This window comes from Eurosta solidaginis, chromosome 1, assembly GCF_040869045.1.
Source record: "Eurosta solidaginis isolate ZX-2024a chromosome 1, ASM4086904v1, whole genome shotgun sequence".
Classification (NCBI taxonomy): Eukaryota; Metazoa; Arthropoda; class Insecta; order Diptera; family Tephritidae; genus Eurosta; species Eurosta solidaginis.
Window position 1 is genome coordinate 306,383,875 of NC_090319.1, and position 24,012 is coordinate 306,407,886.

At 36.8% G+C, this 24,012-nt stretch overlaps 2 protein-coding genes across 13 annotated transcripts in view; one reads left to right on the forward strand and one right to left on the reverse strand.

The window, feature by feature from the left end:
• Positions 1-9,479, reverse strand: part of Myo95E (Myosin 95E) — a 65,743-nt gene extending 56,264 nt beyond the window's left edge. Inside the window, exons 1-8 of one of the 2 annotated variants that reach the window (XM_067761421.1) lie at positions 8,945-9,479; positions 8,765-8,880; positions 7,506-7,576; positions 6,365-7,443; positions 6,237-6,300; positions 6,082-6,095; positions 5,943-6,027; positions 5,777-5,871 (exon numbers count right to left, since the gene is read on the reverse strand). In XM_067761421.1, the coding sequence (XP_067617522.1) occupies positions 5,777-5,871; positions 5,943-6,027; positions 6,082-6,095; positions 6,237-6,300; positions 6,365-7,443; positions 7,506-7,576; positions 8,765-8,880; positions 8,945-9,049 (1,629 nt within the window). In that variant the 5' untranslated portion in view covers positions 9,050-9,479. The remainder of the gene's footprint in view (positions 1-5,776; positions 5,872-5,942; positions 6,028-6,081; positions 6,096-6,236; positions 6,301-6,364; positions 7,444-7,505; positions 7,577-8,764; positions 8,881-8,944) is intronic. The other variant, XM_067761422.1, reaches the window with a different exon arrangement.
• Positions 1-24,012, forward strand: part of Invadolysin (leishmanolysin-like peptidase, invadolysin) — a 165,975-nt gene that overhangs the window by 72,887 nt on the left and 69,076 nt on the right. For 2 of the 11 annotated variants that reach the window (XM_067761409.1, XM_067761415.1), the window contains exons 1-2: positions 11,963-12,215; positions 18,919-19,156. The exons of 4 other annotated variants lie outside the window; for them this stretch is intronic. In XM_067761409.1, the coding sequence (XP_067617510.1) occupies positions 18,980-19,156 (177 nt within the window). In that variant the 5' untranslated portion in view covers positions 11,963-12,215; positions 18,919-18,979. Of the gene's footprint in view, positions 1-11,962; positions 12,233-12,951; positions 13,196-18,918; positions 19,157-24,012 lie in introns of those variants that run through there. 5 more of the 11 variants (XM_067761410.1, XM_067761411.1, XM_067761412.1 and 2 more) reach the window with 5 other exon arrangements.

The following is a 24,012-nucleotide window of genomic DNA, read 5'->3' on the forward strand; positions in this document are numbered from 1 at the left end:
TCCAGAATCTACTAGTCTAGTAGCTCTCAAACTTCTCAGCTGTAACTATAATTGCACAATTTTATAGTTTTTCTCATTGCATACTTATAGGAGTATCTCAGATATATGCATATGTTTGTGCATTGACTCTCCGCTGCTCGTATACGTACATGGTACATATGTGTAGACGCAATTATTGTTTCGTTTATGTAGATACATAATGATTGATCTATGGATGTGAATTCACGTCACTGCTTAGTATGGGCTTAGAGATAGCAGCCCCCCTTTAGTTTTGCTAATATTCGTAACACTGCCCTCCACCTAAGTCTGATCGTCCCGATCAGACAAATCTCTCGATCTAAAAAGTACCAAATAGCAGTACCAAATCTCCCTCCTGGAAACCTTCCGACTTATTTTCCTTGTACCTGTGTTTCATCTTACTACTCATTATCCTGGAACGTTCCCTCGCACTCTGTTGCTTGGCCAATGAAGAACTACTTCGCAGAGCTTGATCTTGACGGATTGACTTTGCATCATCAGTATCGTCTTGACGTTTTACAACAGTAGTGCGCGCTGGCTTGAAACCACCAATGCATTCTTTCTTGAAAATTCTTTCAGTAGTTTTAGTGCGTCTATTAGGGTTTGTCAATGCCAGTGTTTTTCTCGCAGGTACCTTTGATTTCGCTTTATTTGGCCCATTCGGTCCATCAACGTTTGCTCGATCTACTTTCCTTGACTTTCGTGGTCTCTGTCGAATCTCCTCCACCAGCACTCGCTTACTGCTGAACCCTTTTTCCAAACTGATGTTAAGTGGCACATCTTGGTTCTCATAACGCATCACCCTTCTCTGCATATCGATCTTGATGTCATGGTCAACCAAGAAATCCACTCCCAATATAACTTCATCAACAACCTCCGCCACAACGAATTTGTGTAAAACCATGACCTTCCCAATTAATATTTCACAGATCACTTCTCCCCGGACTTGGTTATACTCGCCAGTAATCGTACGCAATCTTGCTCCAGGTAATGGCTTTACTTTCCTGTTGACCAAATCAGATCGGATCAAGGAATGAGATGCGCCCGTATCTACAGTCAGTACACGCTCCTTGCCATCCACATTTCCTTTGACGGCAAGACTGCTCGATTTCCTTCCAGTTTGAGAGATAGGTATCTGGGGCAAGTTCTCGATCTTTACATTTGACTCGCTCTTGTTTATCTCCTCCAGCTTTGCGTTTACGACCAGCGAAGTTGGAACTACCATGGCCGGTGCTGCAATGACGTGCAATGTGACTTGTGTTACCGCACTTGAAACACTTCATAACTCCGGCATTATTTTGTTGTAATCCCTTCAGTGCTTCCAAAATTGTGTCTACCCAATCTGGCCTTTCCACTTCCACGCGATGAGCTTTGTATGCGGGCTTACTCAAAAGTGACGCTGTTTCCTGAGTCAGCGCATGGGATACCGTTTCTGCGAATGTGGATTTTGGGTTTGCATATGTCGCTCGCTTCGTTTCTACGTCCCGTATGCCGTTTATAAAACTCTGGATTTTTACCCTCTCGGTGTACTCCACGGGTGCGTCCGCATTTGCCAAATGAGCCAGCCTTTCAACATCCGAAGCAAACTCTTGCAAAGTCTCATTAGCTTTTTGGTAACGGTTTTGCAATTCTATTTGATACATCTGTTTCCTGTGTTCGCTTCCGTACCTTCGTTCTACAGCAGCCATCAATGCGTCATAACTGTTCCATTCGTACTCTGGAATAGTCTGTAAGATTTCCACGGCAGGCCCTTTCAGTGCCACGAAGAGAGCTGCAACTTTATCTTCAGCATTCCAGTGGTTCACTGCTGCGGTCTTCTCAAACTGTTGCTTAAAGACCTGAAAAGGAACAGAACCGTCAAAGGATGGTGTCTTTACCTTTGGATTACTCGCTGAAACTGTTGGGCGATTTATTTGCAACTCCTGTATACGACCTTTCAAAGCTTCTATCTCGGCATCCATTTTGTCCTCGAGCTGTACAATTTTTGTATTCTGTGCTTCCAACTGTGAAGACATTTGTGCCACCTGCAATGATAAGCGCTCCTCTTGTGCTTCCATCTTGGATGTAATCTGTGTCGACATTTCTGAAATACGCGTTTCTTGTGCTTCAATCTTCGATGTTATTTCTGACGACATTTCTGCAATACGTGTCTACTGTTCTTCCATCTTGGATGCCAGTTGAGATGTTATATCTGTCTTTTGCGATTCCAATTGAGAAGCCACGGTCGATGTTTGAGCAGATATTGCAGCCAAAATCATGTTCAAGTCTGTGCTCGTAACTGTCTGCGTAACTGTCTCTTCCATTTTTGTTGTTTCCTCGCCATCAAGATGAAAGTCATACTCTTCGACGCCAATTCCTTCTAATTCCATTGCCTCTCGTAGTCGTGCCTGAAGTTCGAGTTTAATGCCGGTTGTATTCAATCCACGGCTCTCCAACTCCTTCTTCAGTTGCTGGATCTTCAATTCACTGAACTTTGCCATGTCCTTGTTGTCCTCTGGAATTTATTCAACAATTCCTCTTCGAACACCAATTGTAACGAATTTACTTGCAAATCCTCTTATTTGCAACCCTCTGCTAAGTTCGAATCACTAAACTGTTGAATAAATAACTCCAATATGTAATAATGCAAAATGGCCTTTATTAAAGTACTTCACAATAACACTCAAACTGTGCAACGAATAGCTTGCTTAATAACGAAACTGATTGACAACTCAAATCAAACTGAATTCCAGCGCCTCTACAATTGCCGCCTTTTATACTCTTTGATTTCAACCTTCGCATCTTCTAGCGCTTCCAGAATCTACTAGTCCAGTAGCTCTCAAACTCAGCTGTAACTATAATTGCACAATTTTATAGTTTTTCTCATTGCATATTTATAGGAGTATCTCAGATATATGCATGTGTTTGTGCATTGTCTCTCCGCTGCTCGTATACGTACATGGTACATATGTGTAGACGCAATTATTGTTTCGTTTATGTAGATACATAATGATTGATCTATGGATGTGAATTCAAGTCACTGCTTGGCATGGGCTTAGAGATAGCAGCACCCCTTAGTTTTGCTAATATTCGTAACAATATTAATAGACCACGCCTACATTTTTACCTTTTTATTTAATTTAAATACAATAAATAAATGAAAAATAAGTAAGAGGTCCGAAAGCCAATATGTTTGTTTAAGAGAATAACTTTGAAAAATGGAGAAAGTACTTATTTGCAATCTGTTAATAAAATCTTGTCCTAATTGTAAATCCCACTTTTTGATCTCATCTTTCCTTTTAAATTCTACCATGTTTCAAACACATATAGGGTACTCTCGATCACTTTTTAATATTAAAAGTAGTTAGATTAACCACATAAGCAAATCAAGACTGCGAGCATCCCTATATTTGTATATGATTTATTACACTGTGCAACAGCCGGCTGGGTATTGCACCAAGCCCACTTTTTTGTAGAGGTTGAGGCATATGTAGACAAAATACTGTCTCCCTTTTTCGAAGTTAGCCCCCAAAAAATAGATATCGGCTTTCAAAGTTCGAAATTCTACATTTCCAAATTTAATTTTTTTTGTTAACGCGTTTAGCAAATTAAAAAAGTAAAAATGTGGCCGTGGTCCGACTTTTTCTTTTATTTGAATGGCTGAATTCTTTTTTGAAAAATTGCAGTACGAGCAATTCCAGTGCAGAGATGAAAGTAGTAGCCACTATCTTACTTTTCACCTCGTATAACAGCTGTTATACTAAATTTCCCAAAAAAAGAATTCAACCCTTCAAATAAGGGAAAAGAGCGGACCACGACCACATTTTTACTTTTTTAATTTGCTAAACGCGTTAACAAAAAAAAAAAAATTTCGAAATGTACAATTTCGAACTTCGAAAGCCGATATCTATTTTTTGGAGCCTAACTTCGAAAAACGGAGATAGTACTTTTTATACTTAAGCCTCAATCTCATAAAGGTTTGTTTGGTCCAATACCCAAAAAAAAAGGTGATTTTGTCGCAGTGTTATTGGCAGTTTATAATAACTTAAATATTTTTGCAGGTCCCTTTTTTATTTCATGATTATTCAAATTTCAGTCCGTTGAATTGCTCAAGAATTTAATTTATGTTGTTGTAATTCAATCGGCTTTTAAGGTTTTTTAAATTTACCAGTGAAAAAAACATAAGCAAAAGCTAGGTAACTTTGTACAAAAGTGGTATGTTGTTGTTGTTGTGGCGATAAGGACACTCCCCGAAGGCCTTGGGGAGTGTTATCGATGTTGATGGTTTTTCGCCGGATGCAGATCCAAGCCAAATCATCTCGGGAACGACTTTTTATGACCACATGCGACCTTCTAGGCCATCCCGCCCTCCCACCCCTACATCCATGAGGATTTTGGGGTCGCCAGAGCCTCGGCTGTTAATGAAGCAGGATTCGCCACGGATAATTGAGGTTGAAAATTGGGTTGGAGAACCTATATATTGTGCTGGCAACCCCTTGAAAGGGTTGCGCTACACAACCCCTTGAATCTATTTGGTATTTTAGTCGCCTCTTACGACATGCATACCTACCTTCTAACCCCATAATCCGCTGCGGGTTTCAATGTGGTATATTTGAGTTCCATGCAAAGCAAAAACAAAAAATTTGACAATGTACTAAAGAGTCTAAATTTTAGGCACTGTGAGCAGCCTAATAGAAAATTTTGTTAATTATATTTCAAATGTTTCAAACCGTTTACGTTTAAGCTGCCGAAATCAAAATTCCAAAATTGAAACGATTCTCATTTCTAGAACAGGTGTTATGTCATGTTCGAAACACACAAAAACGGTACGATTTTAGAACACAAAATCCGAAAATATATTTAAACCGAAAATGATTTTGCAGAAAATACATTTACTTCACAAAAACGAAATATTTGTTGGGCTGCCCACAGTGCTTTTTTTAAGCCGAACTACATTTTATCTAGCACCGAAATTGATAATAGGGTCTTTAAGGAATCCTATATCTGTTCGTGCGCCATCTATCGAAATTTCAGCTTCAAGTCCGGCAAAGTAATTAAAAAGTTGATGGACCGTATGGATGTTATGCACCCCATTTCTTCCGAATGGCGACTAAATTTCAAAGACGATACGACTATTTATTTTACTTTTATTTCGTACCTTAATCTGACACCTTGTAATTTTAAGAAAAAAAAAAAAAAAACAAACGCCGAAGCTGTCAAGTCTCATCGCTTATGCCTTTAAGGTTTTTAAAACAATTAACTTGCCAAGTCAAAGAATGCTTCCGCCGTAGTGTGGTGATAGCGCGCTCCGCCTACCACACCGAAGACCCTGTGTTCACGCCCGGGCAAAGCAACATCAAAATTTTAGAAACAAGTTTTTTCAATTAGAAGAAAGTTTTTCTTAGCGGTGTCGTCCCTTGGCAGTGATTTGGAAAACACTCCGAGTGTATTTCTGCCATGAAAAGCTGCCTTGCAGATGCCGTTCGGAGTCGGGTCCAGTCCCGCCAATTTGTAGGAAAATTTTGAAGGAAGCACGACATAAATTGGAAGAGAAGCTCGGCCTAAAATCTCTTCGGAGGTTAACGCGCCTTACAATTATTTATTTTGTTTCTACTTGTCATCTTTATAGTATATTACCCCAAAACCTTGCAATTTCCAAACTCAATTAATTTCGATCATGGCATTTAAAAAAGGGTAAATTAACGACTTTCTCAATGCATGCGAAGTATACTCAAGATAGATTCAGTGAAAAAAAACTAAATACTTTAATTGCAATTACCTTCGTATAGTGAAAATTATCCCGATCTTCTTCAATGCCAGTTGTGTTTCTCAAAATATCATATTTTTCCACATTACGATAAAGCTTTAAGGATTCTATAAAAAACGTAAAATATTAGTTTTGTTCATAAGTCTAACGTAAAGTAGGTATATTTTCGAAAACATACTCAGTAAACTTAAATCAGCTCCCAACAGCAACTGATAGAAAATATGAAAATTCCGTTCCCCAACCGTAGTATTTGTTATGCGGGTCTAAAAGAAAAATTTAATATTCAGTTATATCTTTACATTAATTTCAGTATTTACCTTTTCCAACATATCTAATTTTTAAAGTAATGACAGACATGAAACGAGTGTTAAGATTTGTTTAACATGCTTCGAAATTGAAAAACTCAATCTCTATTTTGTAAGATATCCACCCAAATAATTTCTCTTCTTTAAAATTTTATCAATGAACTTACAATGTGTTATATGAACTCCCATTGGATCGCCCTTGAAGTCGATTTCAATATCAAACAATTTTCCCTGAGGTAAAAATAAAAATGTATTAGTTTAGTTTGTACTTGTGTTCAAATTTTATTGAACTCACATAACGACTCGAGTTGCTGTTTCTCAAAGTCACCGCATTACCCATAGCTTCTAAAAAAACATCAGCACATGTCACACACTCCCGCATTCTTTGACTTGGTGATTTACGCCGCGCTCTCGTGCTTGTCACATTCATAATACCTGAGAGCGATTGTTTAGATGCAGTTTGTGCACAAGTCGTCATATCACTGGGACAATTCGGGGTCATCAAATTATGTTTATGCGTTTCATAGAGTGATATACGTTGCGTTGACCCTAACAATGATGAGCGCTCAGGTTGACTTTCCGAAGAATGTTGACGTAATAAATTGCAGAAGCTACCTCGATGCATTCCTCTAGCAGGACCAGTTAAAGAGTTTTGTATATTGGTGGTATTTTTAAACCAGGGCCTATTATGCGACTCAAAGAAATCAAGTGCTAAGGCACGGGTACATTTACTGTGTCCACATTGCCGACAACCTCCACTACCGCTCGCACTACCACCTGACATTCCAGAAAAATTAGAGGTGTTATGTAGGTATTTTGAATAAGTTGCTAAATTGTGTGCATTCATTAGATTGGCAGAGATAAAAGGTGTTTGTGTCGGGTGATTTTTGAAGCAAGACTTTGACGGATTTATCGGATCATCGCAAGTACGAAATGTACCTTTACTATCAACAAATGAAATATTTTCAGTGCTTTTGTGGTGAGAGAAATCAAAATCAACAATTTTTTCTCCTCTGAGATTACGTCGCGATTGACTGCGATCAGAACTTTCGGCGCGGATACGATGTTCGGATGCAGTTGCTGTACTGCAACGTCGTGGCGCCGGCCTAGGTGATAACGATTGTCGACGTGAAGTGTTTGTTATTGTCATAGTACTGTCAGATTTTTTAGCTAAAACAATATTTGCAGTAGAACAACTACTAGATGTACGCCGATGCATATTGTGAGGAGCATAGCTGGAGAAAGCACTTTCTAAATTGGATCTGCTCGATGGTTCCTTTTTAAATTGCTGAATTGTTTGAATTTTATCCTGAATGTGAGTAAGGAAGTTTACAATCATTTTGAATGATTCAGTTTTTCCAGCGCCACTTTCACCTTTGAAGAATATGAGTATTACAATTATAACAAATAATTCGTAGGCTGTCAACAAAACAAACCTGTGAGCAAAATGCATTGGTCTTCGCCTTGATCCTTGAGTGATTGAAATGCCAAATTAGACAAACCATAGCTGAAATTTTAAAATGAAATTTTCGTTTTAATGAAACAGTAAGCTTTAACATTAAATTTATATAGAATGATGGCTGATTGTAGGAAAGTGTAAGTATTACAGGAGTCATCAAGAAGACACCTGGAAGCACGATAATACTTTTTGCCTTATCTAGGCATGATAGGACAAGGATAATCATTCATTCAATTTCGCATCAAATTGGGTTTTTAAAGGTCGTTTTTGATGTTGATTGCGGCAGCCGTGGTGTGGTGGTAGCGTGCTCCGCCTACAAGGGGTAGGAAACATCAAACATTTTGAAACATGTTTTTCAAATACACTCCAGAGTGTATTTCTGCTATGAAAAGCTTCTCAGTGAAAACTTAGCTGCCTTGCAGATGCCGTTCAAAGTCGGCGTAAAACATGTAGGTCCCGCCCAGCAAATTAAAAAAAAAAAAATTTAAAGCACGACGGAAATTTAAAGAAAAGCTTGTCCTAATTTCTTTTTGGAGACACATCACGCCTTGCATTTTACTTTTTTTATTTTTTGATGTTGCTATTATTAACTTGAACGTTTTTTAATTCGACTATTTTGGAAACAATTCAACAATGCATTATATCAAGAACGATTTCGGAATCCTGTTGAGTGCCAGTCAATCTTAGTATGCCCGCCTAAAATGTGATTCGAGTTGACAGCCACCTAACGTAAAGATTTGGATAAAGAGATATAGCGACAGAAGGCAGCTTCTTCCTTACGACAGCCAGGTCTATTTAGTGGATAATTTCGCCATAACTCTGAAGCGTTCTTCACGTTTCATTTACTTGCAACGTGTACCAAAACGGTTCAGGCTTTACCCAGCCAAGGTTTGTTGTATGATTTGATATTCCACCAAACATCAACGGCAAACAGGGGTTTTGTTGGATCATTCTGTTCCCTTTTAAATACTGTCCAGAATGGAGACTTTCCCTTACATATTGTTTGGGAGTTTGGTCAGACCCGCGCAGTTTATGCATAAGTATTACAGGGAAAACATATACGTACAAATTGAAAAACAACAATACAACGCTGTTTGTAGGAATTTGCGTGCTTGGATGGTAAAAAATAGTGGTGTTGCAACATGTAGCTACCGTATAGCAAAATGAGATAGTTTGTAAACATTTAAAATATTAATCGCAACATTCTTTTTTTTTAATAAAAATAAAATATCTTACATGTGAGGTGGCAGTTGGAAGATTCCCTTACTGCCATAATTGCGAATTGTATCAGTCGTTCGCTCTGATATGTGATGATATGGATTGACTGCGACGACAGATGTTCCAATGTATGTCTTAAAGAAAGATGTAAGCATTTATTAATAAATATTCAGAGATGATAATGAACATCTCACTTACATATATGTTGTCGCGCTTGTAGCGAAGGTGAATGTTATTTATAAAACTGTCCTCTGAAAGATTTTCAAGAAGTACAGAATCCCAAGTACCAGTCTCTTGTTCCATTATTTGTAATATATGTATGTAATTGTTTGTCTCAGATTCATAAAGTATAGTACACTTTCGCAGTCGGCAGCAGCATTGACCTTAACAAAAGGTATGCGATGGGGAGTCGCAAAATAAAATTTTCCCCATAGCCTGAAAAGTTCATAAAATGGTGCGTTGATTTCTTTTTATTTTCTGCAAAAAGTAACAAAATCAAAAATCGCTCTTAATATTGCATAGCATAGCACATTCCGAAGCAGCAGAGGCAGTTTTACGATATTGCATATGAAATTTATATAAAAAAGACAATGATTACTACCAAATCAATCTACAATATTACTTTTTTGGTTTTAATTAGTGTGTGAGTTGCTATTTCCGTTTTTTTTTTATTATAAACTCAACCAAGATAAATTTTCCCAAATATCCCAAAAATTTTTCAGATTTTACAATTTCTGACATTTGGTTGCATTGGAATTTCGGATATTTGACACCTGCATTATTAAGGTGGACCCACACATTGTAAATTTTACCAAGTAGCGCAACTAACAGCTGATCGGTGAAAATTCGCACATTCACACGCACAGTTCTCGACTCAGTTTCAAAACAAAACTTTAGATTATTTAATTCAAATTTTAAAGTGAGATAATCCTTACAAATTTATGTATACAGAATATATATGGCGTTTTTGTTGTTATTAAAACAATAGTTTTATTTATATTAAAGCTTTTATAATTTTTTTTTTTAACTTTGCAAAATCTCCGAACACCATTCCTTCATTATATGACATTCGACTGCCTAGTCCACTGCCTTCCACTCTATTCGCAACATAACCTCTACTTAAGCTGCCAAACTATATAGTAAACAATGGACCCACATTCTGTAGATATTGGGGGCTTTCAGCGAACACTATTTTTGTTGATAGGTTGAGAACATGTTTCCGTTAGATGAGTGATGAAAATACCAAAGGGGTTGTGTGGCGCAAGACTTACAAGGGGTCCCAGTGAAATATAATGCTTTTTCTGTTTCCTTTAACAGCAGAGGCTCTGGCGACCCAAGTTCCTTATTGATCTAGGGGGTGGGAGGGCGGTATGGCCAAGAAGTTTCATGTACCTTATTGGTGCTTGTTACCGGATCTGCATTCGGCAAAGGACCATCAACATCGATACAAAAGGCCAATTAAACTTCCTTAACCCTAGCGCCATAGTCGTAACTATACCCATATTCATAACCATCTCCATTGTGATCGATTAATGGTGCCTTAACCTAAAATTCGTGAAAATTTCATAAAAATGAAGAAAACGCGAAAAATTGCAAGATATTCCACAAAAAAAAGTCTCGTAGTCATAATGTATCCAAAACAATTAATAAAATCTACAAAGAGTTATTAAATTCACAAACTCAAATATTTTTAGGTTATGGATATGGCGAGAAACCAAAAACCAATTGGTTGGCTATGGTATGGTTATGGCTTTAGCGTTATGGTATGGCACCCCATTAATTGATTACATTGATTTCCATAATGTTAGTTCGATCAGCTGTTTTATCTGGTTATGGTTAAATACCATTAATTGGCCTTTAAAGGGCTAATTAAGCCGTAGTCAATGGTGCCGTATGTCGTATCGCTGTATCCGCATCCCTAACGTAATCAGCTGTTTATCGTTACGACGGTAAACCAAAACCCAATTGGTTGGCTACGATACGGTTACGACCTTAGCGGCACCAATAATCGATTGCATTGATTCTCATAAGATTGGTCGAATCAGCTGTTAAAAGGTTACCGATACGGTTACCGATAAAGCACCAATGTCTCCAGCTTTAAACTTCCCTAGCCCTAACGCCATAGTCGTTACCATACCCATATCCATAACCACCTCCAATGTGATCGATTAATTGTGCCATAATCTAAAAATCGTGAAAATTTCATAAAAATGAAGAAAACGCAAAAAATTACAAACATACACCACAAAAAATAAGTCTCTTAGTTAAAACGTATCCAAGACAATAAATAAATCTGCAAAAAGTTAATAAATTCTCCAACTCAAACATTTTTAGTTTATGGATATGGCGAAAAACCAAAAACCAGTTGGTTGGCTATGATATGGTTATGGCTTTAGCGTTATGGTATGGCACTATTAATCGATTAAACTGACTTCCATAAGGTAGGTTCGATCAGCTGTTTTATCTGGTTATGATTTTATGGTTATAAGTCACTTTTAATTGGCCCTTAACTCTCGTATTCCCCAAGGCCTTGACGTAGTGTCTTTATCGCTACAACAACAACAACAACAGTCCCTTTTATATTTATTCGCAACGCTGCACACTTCTTCAATAATTTAATAACTACTTAACAGGGCGTTGAGCATATGAAATTGAATTTATCACGGCGACAAACTTATTTGCCAGCTATTAGTCCCCACATTATCTTTGTTTGTTTTTTACATCTATAGATGTTTACGCTTAAAGTTTATATGGGCAGCTAGTTAAACTTTAAATACACCTCTGAAATTGCTGCGCATAAAATTTGTCCTACTAAATTTCAATACGAATTATACTCAGATGTAACTGAAATATGTGTCTATGTGCCTCCACTAATTCTATGTATTGTATGCGTGCCCACTATTCATCGCAACTGATTCAGCAATATGTTATACATTTTGCCCACCAGAGGTTTGTGTCTGCGATTTTAGGTGCAGTCTGTTCTGTAGCTAGGATAGGTTTTTTTACGCGCAAACAGAAACGCATACGTGTGTAAAAAAACATGGCTATTAACAGGCAGCAGGCAGTCGAGAGAACGGCCTTGCTATACAATGACTATGCGATGAGGGCATTATCAATTATCTACTTGGTAGCTCTGGAATGAAAAGGAATACAGATTGTCTGGCAAGCCTGCTTATAGGTATGTCAAAAGCTTTTTAATTCTTCTCCACACATTCGTTAATTAAAGTTCACGTCAAAATGTTGTTTAATAAACAATGCAATGTCCGCTTTTAATAAAAATATTTGTTGATCTTCAATATCGCATTGTTGTTAATTTATAATTCCTCATATTTTACGAGTGTGGGTGTGCTGTGGATGTAACAAAAAAAAAAAAAAAAATACAAAATAAGTATCGGGAGGTTCTGGTAAAATAAAAAAACAAAAGTGCAATAAAGCCGAGTGAAAGGAAAAGCGAAAGGATTAATGCTTAGTGGGTGGAATTTCAATGTATTTTTAAAATTTCAAATCGTTAATATAATTAAAAAAAAGCCATAACCAAACATTTTTTTCACATTCACTACATGCAGAAATTTCTTTTAAAAGTGGCTTGTTGTTGGTTCTGACTTTCAAATTTTTCCGGGGGGTGTATTTTAGTATGTCCATGAGAATCTGCCAAAAAACCAGTTTCGAAAAATCCTTTGGTTAGGGCTTTTGTGAATTAAGCTAACGAAATACATTATAACACTACGATTGATTCACATAATAGGAGCGTGGCGTAAATTGAAGTTAATAAAAGAAAATCAAGTCACGGATATACCAAAAAGCTATAACGAGTATTTGCAAAGCAATAGAAATGAATGAAACTGCATCCATGATGTATTGATACATTTTCACACACATGCAAACATTCATTGCCAGCGCCAGGTCGCACCCACTTTTTAGTTTTCTCAAGCCGTTTTTGTTTTAAATTGATTTATTTTTTATTCAAGTACTTCTTGCAAAGTGTCACGCAAATTACGAAATAACTGTTTTTTTGTGCAAAATTGCAATTTGTGCTGCGAAGAACTTACCGTGAGAAGACAACGAAAATGTAAAAAAATAAAAATAATTACAGATAGGTTTTGGCCAGTGACAAAATCATCACAAATCGATATGACGTTTTTTGCCAAGCATTGTTGACCAAATAAAGTTAAAAGTAAGACCGGTTTGAAGACGGACGATTAGATTTGCATATGACCCCTAAACCGGCTCGTATTGTAAAATACTTATACGCTACATTTCTTCACTGTTAATCATAAATAATATCCCGGCAAAGTCAATAAGCTTTGAACAGCACCACCTGCTCCGTAAGGACTTGAAAGGATCTCTAAAACGTATCTCTGCCGTATGCTGATGATATTGGTTGGTTGGAGTGGCGAGTCCCAATTGACTCAAATTAGCGCTCATGCGCCCTTTTGATACAACAAACTCGTGAGTTCACCAATGAAGACTAAAAAACATTTTCAAGCGCCTCAGGGTAACCCGTCCCCCTATATCCATCCCGTGGAGTTTATAAAATTTGAGAAGCGGCCTAACATCCTTGAGTTCTGGGAGGCTTTCGAAAAAGGGCTTTCCAAGAAACTTTATTCTTCTTACCCCAATTGTCCAATGCCCCGTGAGCACCGCAACTACTCTGATATCATTTTCTTTTATCTACTTTGGCTTTAATATGTTGGTCTGAGTCGTTCCATTTAATTTTGCATTTCACATTTATGCGCAAGGGCTTTTGGCTGCACTCTAAAAGCAATAGTGCGTCAATTCAATTGAGGCTAAGTGATCCGTTTGGGTGCCCTTTACCACATTTTTAAAAAAGGTACCATGTTAGCCGGTTCTATAAACCGGTGCGACCAAGGGCTATCATTGATGACAATTTGTGATCTGTCGCGGCTGTTAGGTGGGGCGAAGCATTGCTACAACAACAACAACACCAAGGGCTATCATTTCAGTGTAAACCCATTTAATTTGTTGTTGGTACTCTAGGCCGTACATTTACGTGCTCGTATTGTTGCGTTGAGCATATTTCTGTGTGCGCAGCCCTCGCACAACCCGTACAAATACGATGTAAGTCTGGTTTCAGCGTCAGTAGAAAAGTGCAAAATAGCATACGGGTCTTTTCCGCCGTAAATAACGCCCTCTTTCTAATGTGACAGTGATGGTTATATGCTAATAAACGCTTTGATGAATTAATTTACAGGTCAGCGCAGAGCCCCGGTATATCAGCGGCCTTCGGCTGCGTTTAAAAGAAATTCTGGGCCTATCCAACACCCCTTGTATAATCTAATCGTGGAGGATATGTTGAAGATTCTCCTAAACAAAAATAATTGCTTAACCTTTAATATTTTCTATATTAGCCAAATAATGGAATCAATATTTTGTGTCGTAGAGGACAACATATTAGCCTTTCGATTGACATCTATAAAATTTTCCTAGGCAAACGTTTAGTTTTTGTTCTGGGCTGGCACTTCTGTGGAAATTCTCATATGTATTATAATTTGAAGTTTAACACAGGACCCTTACGAGGTATAACCCACTGTGTATAAGACAAGTGTGATATCTTCTTCATAGACGTCAAAATTACAAATAGAATTGATCACTTGATTTTTAAAGCGACTGTCGTGATCTCATCTTGTATCGCTTTCTATCACCCGCTAAAGATAACCGACCGTGTGCGTCGCCATATTGAACATCCTGTCAAAATGTTGCCAAAACGGTAAATAATAGCCATATTGAACATCCTATCAGGCAGTTGATGCATAAAGGGCCAAGTAAACTTCCTTAACCCTAACGCCATAGTCGTAACCATACCCATATCCATAACCAACTCCAATGTGATCGATTAATGGTGCCTTAAACTAAAAATCGTGAAAATTTCATAAAAATGAAGAAAACGCAAAAATTACAAACATATTCCACAAAAAATAAGTCTCTTATTCATAACGTATACAAAACAATGAATGAAATCTACAAAAAGTTATTAAATTCACCAACTCAAATATTTTTAGGTTATGGATATGGCGAGAAACCAAAAACCAATTGGTTGGCTATGGTATAATTATGGCGTTAGCGTTATGGTATGGCACCATTAATCGATTACATTGATTTCCATAAGGTAGGTTCGACGAGCTGTTTCATATGGTTATGGTTTTATGGTTACAAGTCACCATTAATTGGCCCTTTAAGTAGGGCTTTAAGGGCCAATTAATGGTGACCTATAACCATAAAACCATAACCAGATAAAACAGCTGATCGAACCTATCCTATGGAAATCAATGTCAAATCATAACCAGATACAACAGCTGATCGAATGTACCTTAAGGAAATCAATGTAATCGATTAATGATGCCATACCATAACGCTAACGCCATAACCATACCATAGCCAACCAATTGGTTTTGCATCCATAACCTAAAAATATTTGAGTTGGAGAATTTATTAACTTTTTGTAGATTTTATTTATTGTTTTGGATTCGTTTTGACTAAGAGACTTATTTTTTGTGGTATATGTAATTTTTTACGTTTTCTTCATTTTTATGAAATTTTCACGATTTTTAGGTTAAGGCACCAATAACTGATGCCAACTGATATGGATAAGTAAAACAAGTAATGAAAGCTAAGTTCGGGTATAACCGAACATTACATACTCAGTTGAGAGCTATGGAGACAAAATAAGGGAAAATCACCATGTAGGAAAATGAACCTAGGGTAACCCTGAAATGTGGTTGTATGACATATGTATCAAATGGAAGATATAAAAGAGTATTTTAAGAGAGAGTAGGCCATAGTTCTATGGATGGACGCCATTTAGGGATATCGCCATAAAGGTGGACCAGGGCTGACTCTAGAATTTGTTTGTACGATATAGGTATCAAATGAAAGGTGTTAATGAGTATTTTAAAAGGGAGTGTGCCTTAGTTGTATATGTGAAGGCGTTTTCGAGATATCGCCATAAAGGTGGACCAGGCTGACTCTAGAATGTGTTTGTACGATATGGGTATCAAATGAAAGGTGTTACTGAATATTTTAAGAGGGAGTGGGCCTTAGGTCTATAGGTGGACACCTTGTGTTTGTACGATATGTGTATCAAATGAAAGGTGGTAATGAGTATTTTAAAAGGGAGTGATCCTTAGTTCTATAGGTGGACGCCTTTTCGAGATATCGCCATAAAGGTGCGCCAGGGGTGAATATAGAATGTGCTTGTACGATATCGGTATCAAATGAAAGGTGTTAATGAGTATTTTAAAAGGGAACGGGCCTTAGTTCTATAGGTGAACGCCTTTTTGAGATATCGCCATAAAGGTGGAACAGGGGTGACTCTAGAATGTGTTTGTACGATATGGGCGTCAAATGAAAGGTGTTAATGAGTATCTTAAAAGGGAATGGGCTTTAGTTCTATAGGTGAACGCCTTTTCGAGATATCGCCATAAAGGTGGATCAGGGGTGACTCCAGAATATGTTTGTACGATATGGGTATCAAATGAAAGGTGTTAATGAGTATTTTAAAAGGGAGTGATCCTTAGTTCCATAGGTGGACGCCGTTTTGAGATATCGCCATAAAGGTGGACCAGGGGTGACTCTAGAATATGTTTGTACGATAGGGAAATCAAATGAAAGTTGTTAATGAGTATTTTAAAAGCGAGTGGGCCTTCGGTGTATAGGTGGACGCCTTTTCGAGATATCGTCATAAAGGTGCGCCAGGGGTGAATATAGAATGTGCTTGTGCGATATCGGTATCAAATGAAAGGTGTTAATGAGTATTTTAAAAGGGAACGGGCCTTAGTTCTATAGGTGAACGCCTTTTTGAGATATCGCCATAAAGGTGGACCAGGGGTGACTCTATAATGTGTTTGTTCGATATTGGTATCAAATTAAAGGAATTAATGAGGCTTTTAAAAGCGAACAGTATTCCTGCCAAGATTCCAAGGGCTGTTGATTTCGCCCTGCAGAACTTTTTCATTTTCTTCTACTTAACATGGTAGGTGCCACACCCATTTTACAAAGTTTTTTCTAAAGTTATATTTTGCGTCAATAAACCAATCAAATTACCATGGTTCATCCCTTTTTTCGTATTTGGTATAGAGTATGTATGCATGTATTATATTTATAGAGTTATGGCATTTTTTTCATTTTTCGTAATTTTCGATATCGAAAAAGTGGGCGAGGTTATAGTCGGATTTCGGCCATTTTTTATACCAAGATAAAGTGGGTTCAGATAAGTACGTGGACTAAGTATAGTAAACATATATCGGTTTTTGCTCAAGTTATCGTGTTAACGGAATAGCGGAAGGACAGACGGTGGACTGTGTATAAAAACTGGGCGTGGCTTCACCCGATTTCGTCCATTTTCACAGAAAACAGTTACCGCCATAGAATCTATGCCGCTACCAAATTTCGCAAGGATTGTTAAATTTTTGTTCGACTTATGGCATTAAAGGTATTCTAGACTAACTAATTGAAAATGGGCGGAGCCACGCCCATTTTGAAATTTTCTTTTATTTTTGTATTTTGTTGCACCATATCATTACTGGAGTTGAATGTTGACATAATTTACTTATATACTGTAAAGATATTAAATTTTTTGTTAAAATTTGACTTTAAAAAAATTTTTTTCTTTAAAGTGGGCGTGTTCTTCATCCGATTTTGCTAATTTTTATTTAGCACTTATATAGTAGTAGTAGTAACGTTCCTGCCAAATTTCATCACGATATCTTAAAAGACTGCCAAATTACAGCTTGCAAAACTTTTAAATTACCTTCTTTTAAAAGTGGGCGGTGCCACGCCCATTGTCCAAAATCTTACTAATTTTCTATTCTGCGTCATAAGGTAAACACACCTACCAAGTTTCATCGCTTTATTCGTCTCTGGCAATGAATTATCGCATTTTTTCGGTTTTTCGAAATTTTCGATATCGAAAAAGTGGGCGTGGTTATAGTCCGAAATCGTCCATTTTAAATAGCGATCTGAGATGAGTGCCCAGGAACCTACATACCAAATTTCATCAAGATACCTCAAAATTTACTCAAGTTATCGTGTTAACGGACAGACGAACGGACGGACGGTCGGACGGACATGGCTCAATTAAATTATTTTTCGATACTGATGATTTTGATATATAGAAATCTATATCTATTTCGATTCCTTTATACCTGTACAACCAACCGTTATCCAATCAAAGTTAATATACTCTGTGAGCTCTGCTCAACTGAGTATAAATATGTTTATGACTATGGCGTTATGACTATGTCAACTTTAATTCGGGGTCCTTTAACAGTCTCCAACCAAGACCAAAATTTAAAAGCGATATTATTGAACGCTTAAAGCCCTCCTTACACCTATTTCCATCGTGGACGTGAATGTTTTCTTGTGTCTGGTATCGCCCTTGTCACCCTACTTTTCGCAACATAAAATTAAAATATCTTTCGAAGTGCTGTGCAAGTTGTTGGTTTTTCCTTTTGGTGTTGTTTTCCCGAAGGTTTTGTATTTATTGCTGTGCCGCACGGACATCACAGATCCGAGCCGAAGTAGCGCACCAACCTAGTGTTTGCTAGAGCTGGGAATTCACACAGGTAGTTCGCAACTGTCTCTTTGCTGCCCTCCTTGCCACAGCTCCTGCAAATGCTGTAAAAAGGGATCCCCGTTCTCTCGGCATGTAGGACAAGCGGCCGGTGTCCCGTGAGTGTGGCAGTGATTTTGAAGATTTCTTTACTTGACCTATTTAGTAGGTCTTCTGTTCTCCTACTATCGTAATTAGGGCAGGTTGCCTTGGCTATCTTACAGGTGTCCGAGGAGAACCAGTTAGAGACTGTTAACTCATTGAATCTGATATGTATGTTTGTTTTGTTAGATGTAAGTGGATGAAAACTCTCCACTGCCCCTCCGCTGCCTTCAGCAGTGGCCCTGCCCCAGTAATTGGTCTGCCTTCGTGTTGCCCTCGATGGCAACATCATCGAAATCTTAAGATATTTACAGAAGACACACGTTCCCACACCGCAGTTCATTTTGAAACAGTCAGTGTAGAGTAAATGTAGTCCTTTCTTTGCGCCCCGTCGCCCCTCCTGTTTTCTTTTTAAAAACAACACAAGTTCCCTTGAAAGAATGGGTTTTCAATATGGTGTTTTCGAAATAACCAATTCATTTACTTTATAAAAAATTCCTAGCTGGCAAATGTATAGTTTAGTTTATAAGCTAATGACAATAAAAATAAAATAAGAAAAAGAAATGTGGCACAAATATATCCAACAAAAGAGTTATAAAAATGAAAAAATATCGAAAACTAAAAATCTCACAATGTTTCCAACGATTTGTTACAAAATATACCATATTCTTGGCTTGCTGTGTCTGCCGGCTATGGCCTTGGGACATAATTGCCAACATTTTCATCCTAAAGCGCATGAGGTAAGTAGAAAAATTTGGTGTTCAATTTAATTTAACCTACAGCAATAAACAGAAAAATAACAGTACAATTCTTGTCAAATTTTGACAATTAAAGTCTTTTTTAAACGGTTTTATTTAGCTTGACTTGACAGGCTGGCTGGTTGGCTGGCATGAATTTTGTAATTGAAATTTAAATAACTGCCGGATAAGCTACAAGCTTGAAACTTGGAATATAGTTCAGAACCCGATGACAATGCAATAATAAGAAAAAAACTCCGATAGGTAGCGCATGGGTCGAAATATTTTAGAAAATCGTAATTGTGGTCCGATTTTTTCATATTTGGAACACATAATACATACAAGAATAGAAAGAGACCTATGAAAAAAATCGCCGCTAGGTGGCGCAAGGATCGAGATATTGAAATAAATCGTATTTGTGGTCCGATTTGGCTCATATTTGGAACACATAATACATACATGAATAGAAAGCGACATATGATGACCGATTTGGCTCATATTTCGAACAAATATTACATACAGTCGGGTAGCAGTGACATCAAAATATTTTGGAGTTGGAGGAGGGACAAGTATACCTGACGCAGAGTCGAGTAAAGTCTTTGGAAGGATTATGTATTGAGGACTTAGATTTTAACAAATTGTCAGGAAAGAGTCCGTGTAATAATGAGTCACTAAATGAACTAAATAGAATGAGAAATAATAGGCAATTAAATAAAGACTAAAAACTTGAAAATAAAATAATTTAAAAAAAATTTTAAGTTAAACGGTTTTACTGAAAACAATACTTGCATGAAGTAATAAAATTAAGAGCTAGAAAATAATTAGGTAGGTCCTAGGTACTAGTCATCACACACCTCATCAATCTAGGGCGTTGATCAGACAATGAAATAAAAGCGTTGGACGCGTCAAATTTCTATTGATAGTCATAAGTAAGACCAACTGAACCTTAATCAGGTTATGCTACGCCTCACATTTTTAGAAATTTCACGCGCCCAACGCTTTTATTTGTCTGATCAACGCCCTAGATTGATGAGGAGTATGATGACTAGTACCTAGGACCTACCTAATTATTTTCCAGCTTTTACCCAACAAACATTTAGGTTAGAAGGTTAGAGGACGATTTGCGAAACTGTCGCGAATTATAGCGTTCTCGACAAAAAGGGGACTTCGTCCTCGATATCGAGAAAAGAGTTAGAATTCTAATCGAATTCTGAATTCAATTTCTAATGAGAATTTTGAAGTGATGCGAAATTAAGTTCAATTATTTCAAATCATTGTTTCATTGTATCAAATACTTTTATTTGGTTATAAGCTTATTTCACTATTTCCATTTTGTTTGTATAACACTAAGGATGAGTGATCATGTCGTGCAAATAATCGATAACTGTGACAATAGTCATAACATCGCATTTATAGTGTTATTCGAATCGTTTCACAGTCGAATTCTAACTTAGTTCGCTAACCTAGTTTTCGATTGGAAATGTATTAGAGAACTACATTAGAATTCTAATGTAAAATTACAATATTTCTCTAACGTTAGAAACTGTGTTTGCTGGATAGTATGTTATTTCTTCATGTAAGTATTGTTTCCAATAAAACCGTTTAACTTAAAATATTTTTTAAAATTATTTTATTATGTTTTAATTCAGGTCTTACAACCTTAGACTAGTTGATTCTATCATTAAAAAGAGAGTACTGTAGACTTATGACGGGTATTCTGACTGGACACTGCCTTCTGGCATGCCTTTAAAGTAGGCTTGGTTAGTGATAGCAGATGTATGATATGGTTTCAAAAGGGAATGACGAAACACAATTTATGTCAAATGGGGCAATAGCGATAAAGAAGTGGAACTACCACTTAGTTATACGTTCTCTGGAACTACCTATCTATGTTTGTATCATGGTTTGCATAGTTTCAGTTACGAAATTTTTACAAAAATTGCCAATGCTATTTTTCTGTTCCCTGCGTAGGTATCTGATATGCAACAAGTTGACAATTAATGTAGACGATTTTTAAAGATTTCATGCATCGGATTTTAATCAGCTTCACCTGTTGCAACGACTACTGTTTCGTTTTCAAAAAATTAAGTGGCTTTAAAGATTAAGTACACATAACGGCCACGGTTACGGTTTCATTCAGGGTTGTGCGTTTAAATAATTCATGGAGTAAGTTGAATAATCAATTGTTCAAATAATCGAATACTTGATTAATCAACATTTTTAATTATACATGAAAAACTTACTTTATTTTTACTTCCTTTATATTAGATCGGTTGAATGTTTGTCCGCTTTTCATAAATCTTCCAATAGATTTTTAAGTAACTTCTCATTGAGCTACAAACGTGAAACCTTACACATAGGTTAGAACACCGTGACAATGCAACAAAAGGGTTCAAAAATTGTGGGATTGATTTTCATGAAAGTTCTCTTTGAGCTACAACTGTAAAACTTCACAGATAGGTTAAGACACCGAGAAAATGTAAGAAAAGGAAAAAAATGCCGTTAGATGGCGCACGGATCGAAATATTTAGATAAGAATTTGGAAATTTGGAGTTTTGAGATCGATTTTTAAGTAACTTCTCATTGAGCTCCAATTCACAGATAGGTTAAGACGCCGTGACACATGAACAAAAGGAGAAAAAAATTCCGTAAAGTGGCGCATGGATCGAAATAATTAGATAATAAATATTTAGATACGAATTTCGAAATTGGGAATTAAAAGATCGGGTTTTAAGTAAATTCTCGGTAAGCTAGAGGCTTTAAATTTCAAACGTAATTTAGAGGCCGATGACAGCGAAAACATAATACAAAAAGGTGGAGCGCAATTGATTGACTAATAATATCTCCTTTCCTACCAACTTTCCAATCCATGTAATGTGCGCTCCACTTTTATATTTTTACTTCTCATAAATATCTTTGCAATTTCTATATTAAAATTTAAAAATCAAAGTGTAGCAAGACTATGTCTTTATATAAGGAGAAATTTTTCGCTGATTTTTGTCCATTTGTATAAAGGAAGTGCTTAAACTTTTTTTTATTTTATTTTTATTTGTCTTTTAATTGAATGGAAATCAAATCGCAAATCACACTGCATTTGTTTTATTAGCATTCGGCATACAAATTTACGAAAAAGTAATAAAATTGTCCACTTTAATGGTTAGTAGGTCCACGCGACATGTTAATTTATAAATATTTATAAATGCTAATTTCCATATGTACAAACATTTCATATACAATTAAAAACTAGCCCTTTTGTTTAAAAGCAATATTTACATATATGATATAACTGGTAGTTTCTTATTGAAAATTTTGTTTACTGTAACCTGTCAATTATGTGAAATATGCACGTTTTCGAACAAGCAGTAACGATTGAAATAGTAGCACCAACATTTTGAATGCATTGTTTTCAAAGTAAGACTATTTAATGTAGCGTAAGGTGTAAGCGTTAGCGAAAGCGTAAGAGTATTAGTAGTTGCTGTTGTAGCGATGAAGACACTTCCCAAAGGTTTTGGGGATTATTATCGATGTTGATGGACCTTTGCCGGATATAGATCCGGTACGTTTCGGTAACAAGCACTATTAAGGTATACCCATTCCATCTCTGGAACGATTTAATATTGTGGCGAATTTTAGCACCACTAAGCTGTTAGTAAATAAAGGCACAACAACAAAAAACATTAAAGCAAGCTACCCTTCTGCATATGAACACTTCAATCATCATTTACATACATACATACATGGAAGGCGAGGAGAAGTGAGAGATCTCATCTCACACACACATGTAATAATCAGCCGAAGTTCTTACTCACACATACACACGCATATAACTAATTACCAAGTAGGAGATGCAAGAGTTATAGAATGTGAATCGGCTAGACTTTTGGAGAAATATGCGGGCGAGGCAACCGAGAGTATAAAAGCGGCGAAAGCTGAGTAATAACTAACCAGTTTTGATTTAAAAACGATATTGGTTGTGAAGGATATTTGTAAAGTACTACTCCCAAGGTAATCTAAAAAAAGACCTGTTGCAATACTGAATATTGGGGTGATTTATTCAACATTTTAGCGATTCGAACGTTAGCAGAAGATTTCAAATAAGCGGAATATCCCAGAATTTGTTACAATATGACCACATTGCACCTTCTAGGCCATCCCGCCTCCACCTCCTAGTTCCATGAGGAACTTGCGGTCGTTAGAGCCTCGGATACTTAAGAAACAGGATTCGTCACTGGTAGATGAGGTTGGCAATTGCGTTAGAGACGCCATAGATAGCGTTGGCATCCCCTTGAAAGGGTTGCGCTATACACAACCCCTTGAATCAATCGGGGTTTTTCAGTCATCTCTTACGACAGGCATACCTGCTGCGTGTATATTCGAGCCCCTAGCCTGCAGGAGCTACGTAAGAGTAGTAGTGTTGGAAAACTATCGATAGTCAGACCTATCGATAGTTTGCGATAGTTTGAGATTGACTATCGAAAAACTATCGATAGTTTTCTTAAGTTGACTATGCGAAGTTCATGTATGAATATAGAAAAAATTATAAAGTTGATTTCTGAAATAAGATTGCTTATAAACAGTTATTGTTAATTTTATGTATGTTTTTATTTTAAAATCTATTTTGAGAAGGGTAAATATACATTGTGGTTTTCAAAAAGGTTTTCAACGTACCTACATACTTATGTATCTACATTCCATTTACTTCGTATATGTACATTACATACATACATATGTCTGTATATATTTTTAAATAAACGCTTAACTTCTATTTAGGGAGTTCACAATATGTTGTAAAGTGTTGTATCGTTGTATAGTTTAAAAGCGCTTTTATCAGCATTGTTGTTTGCTGTAAAAAATTTGAA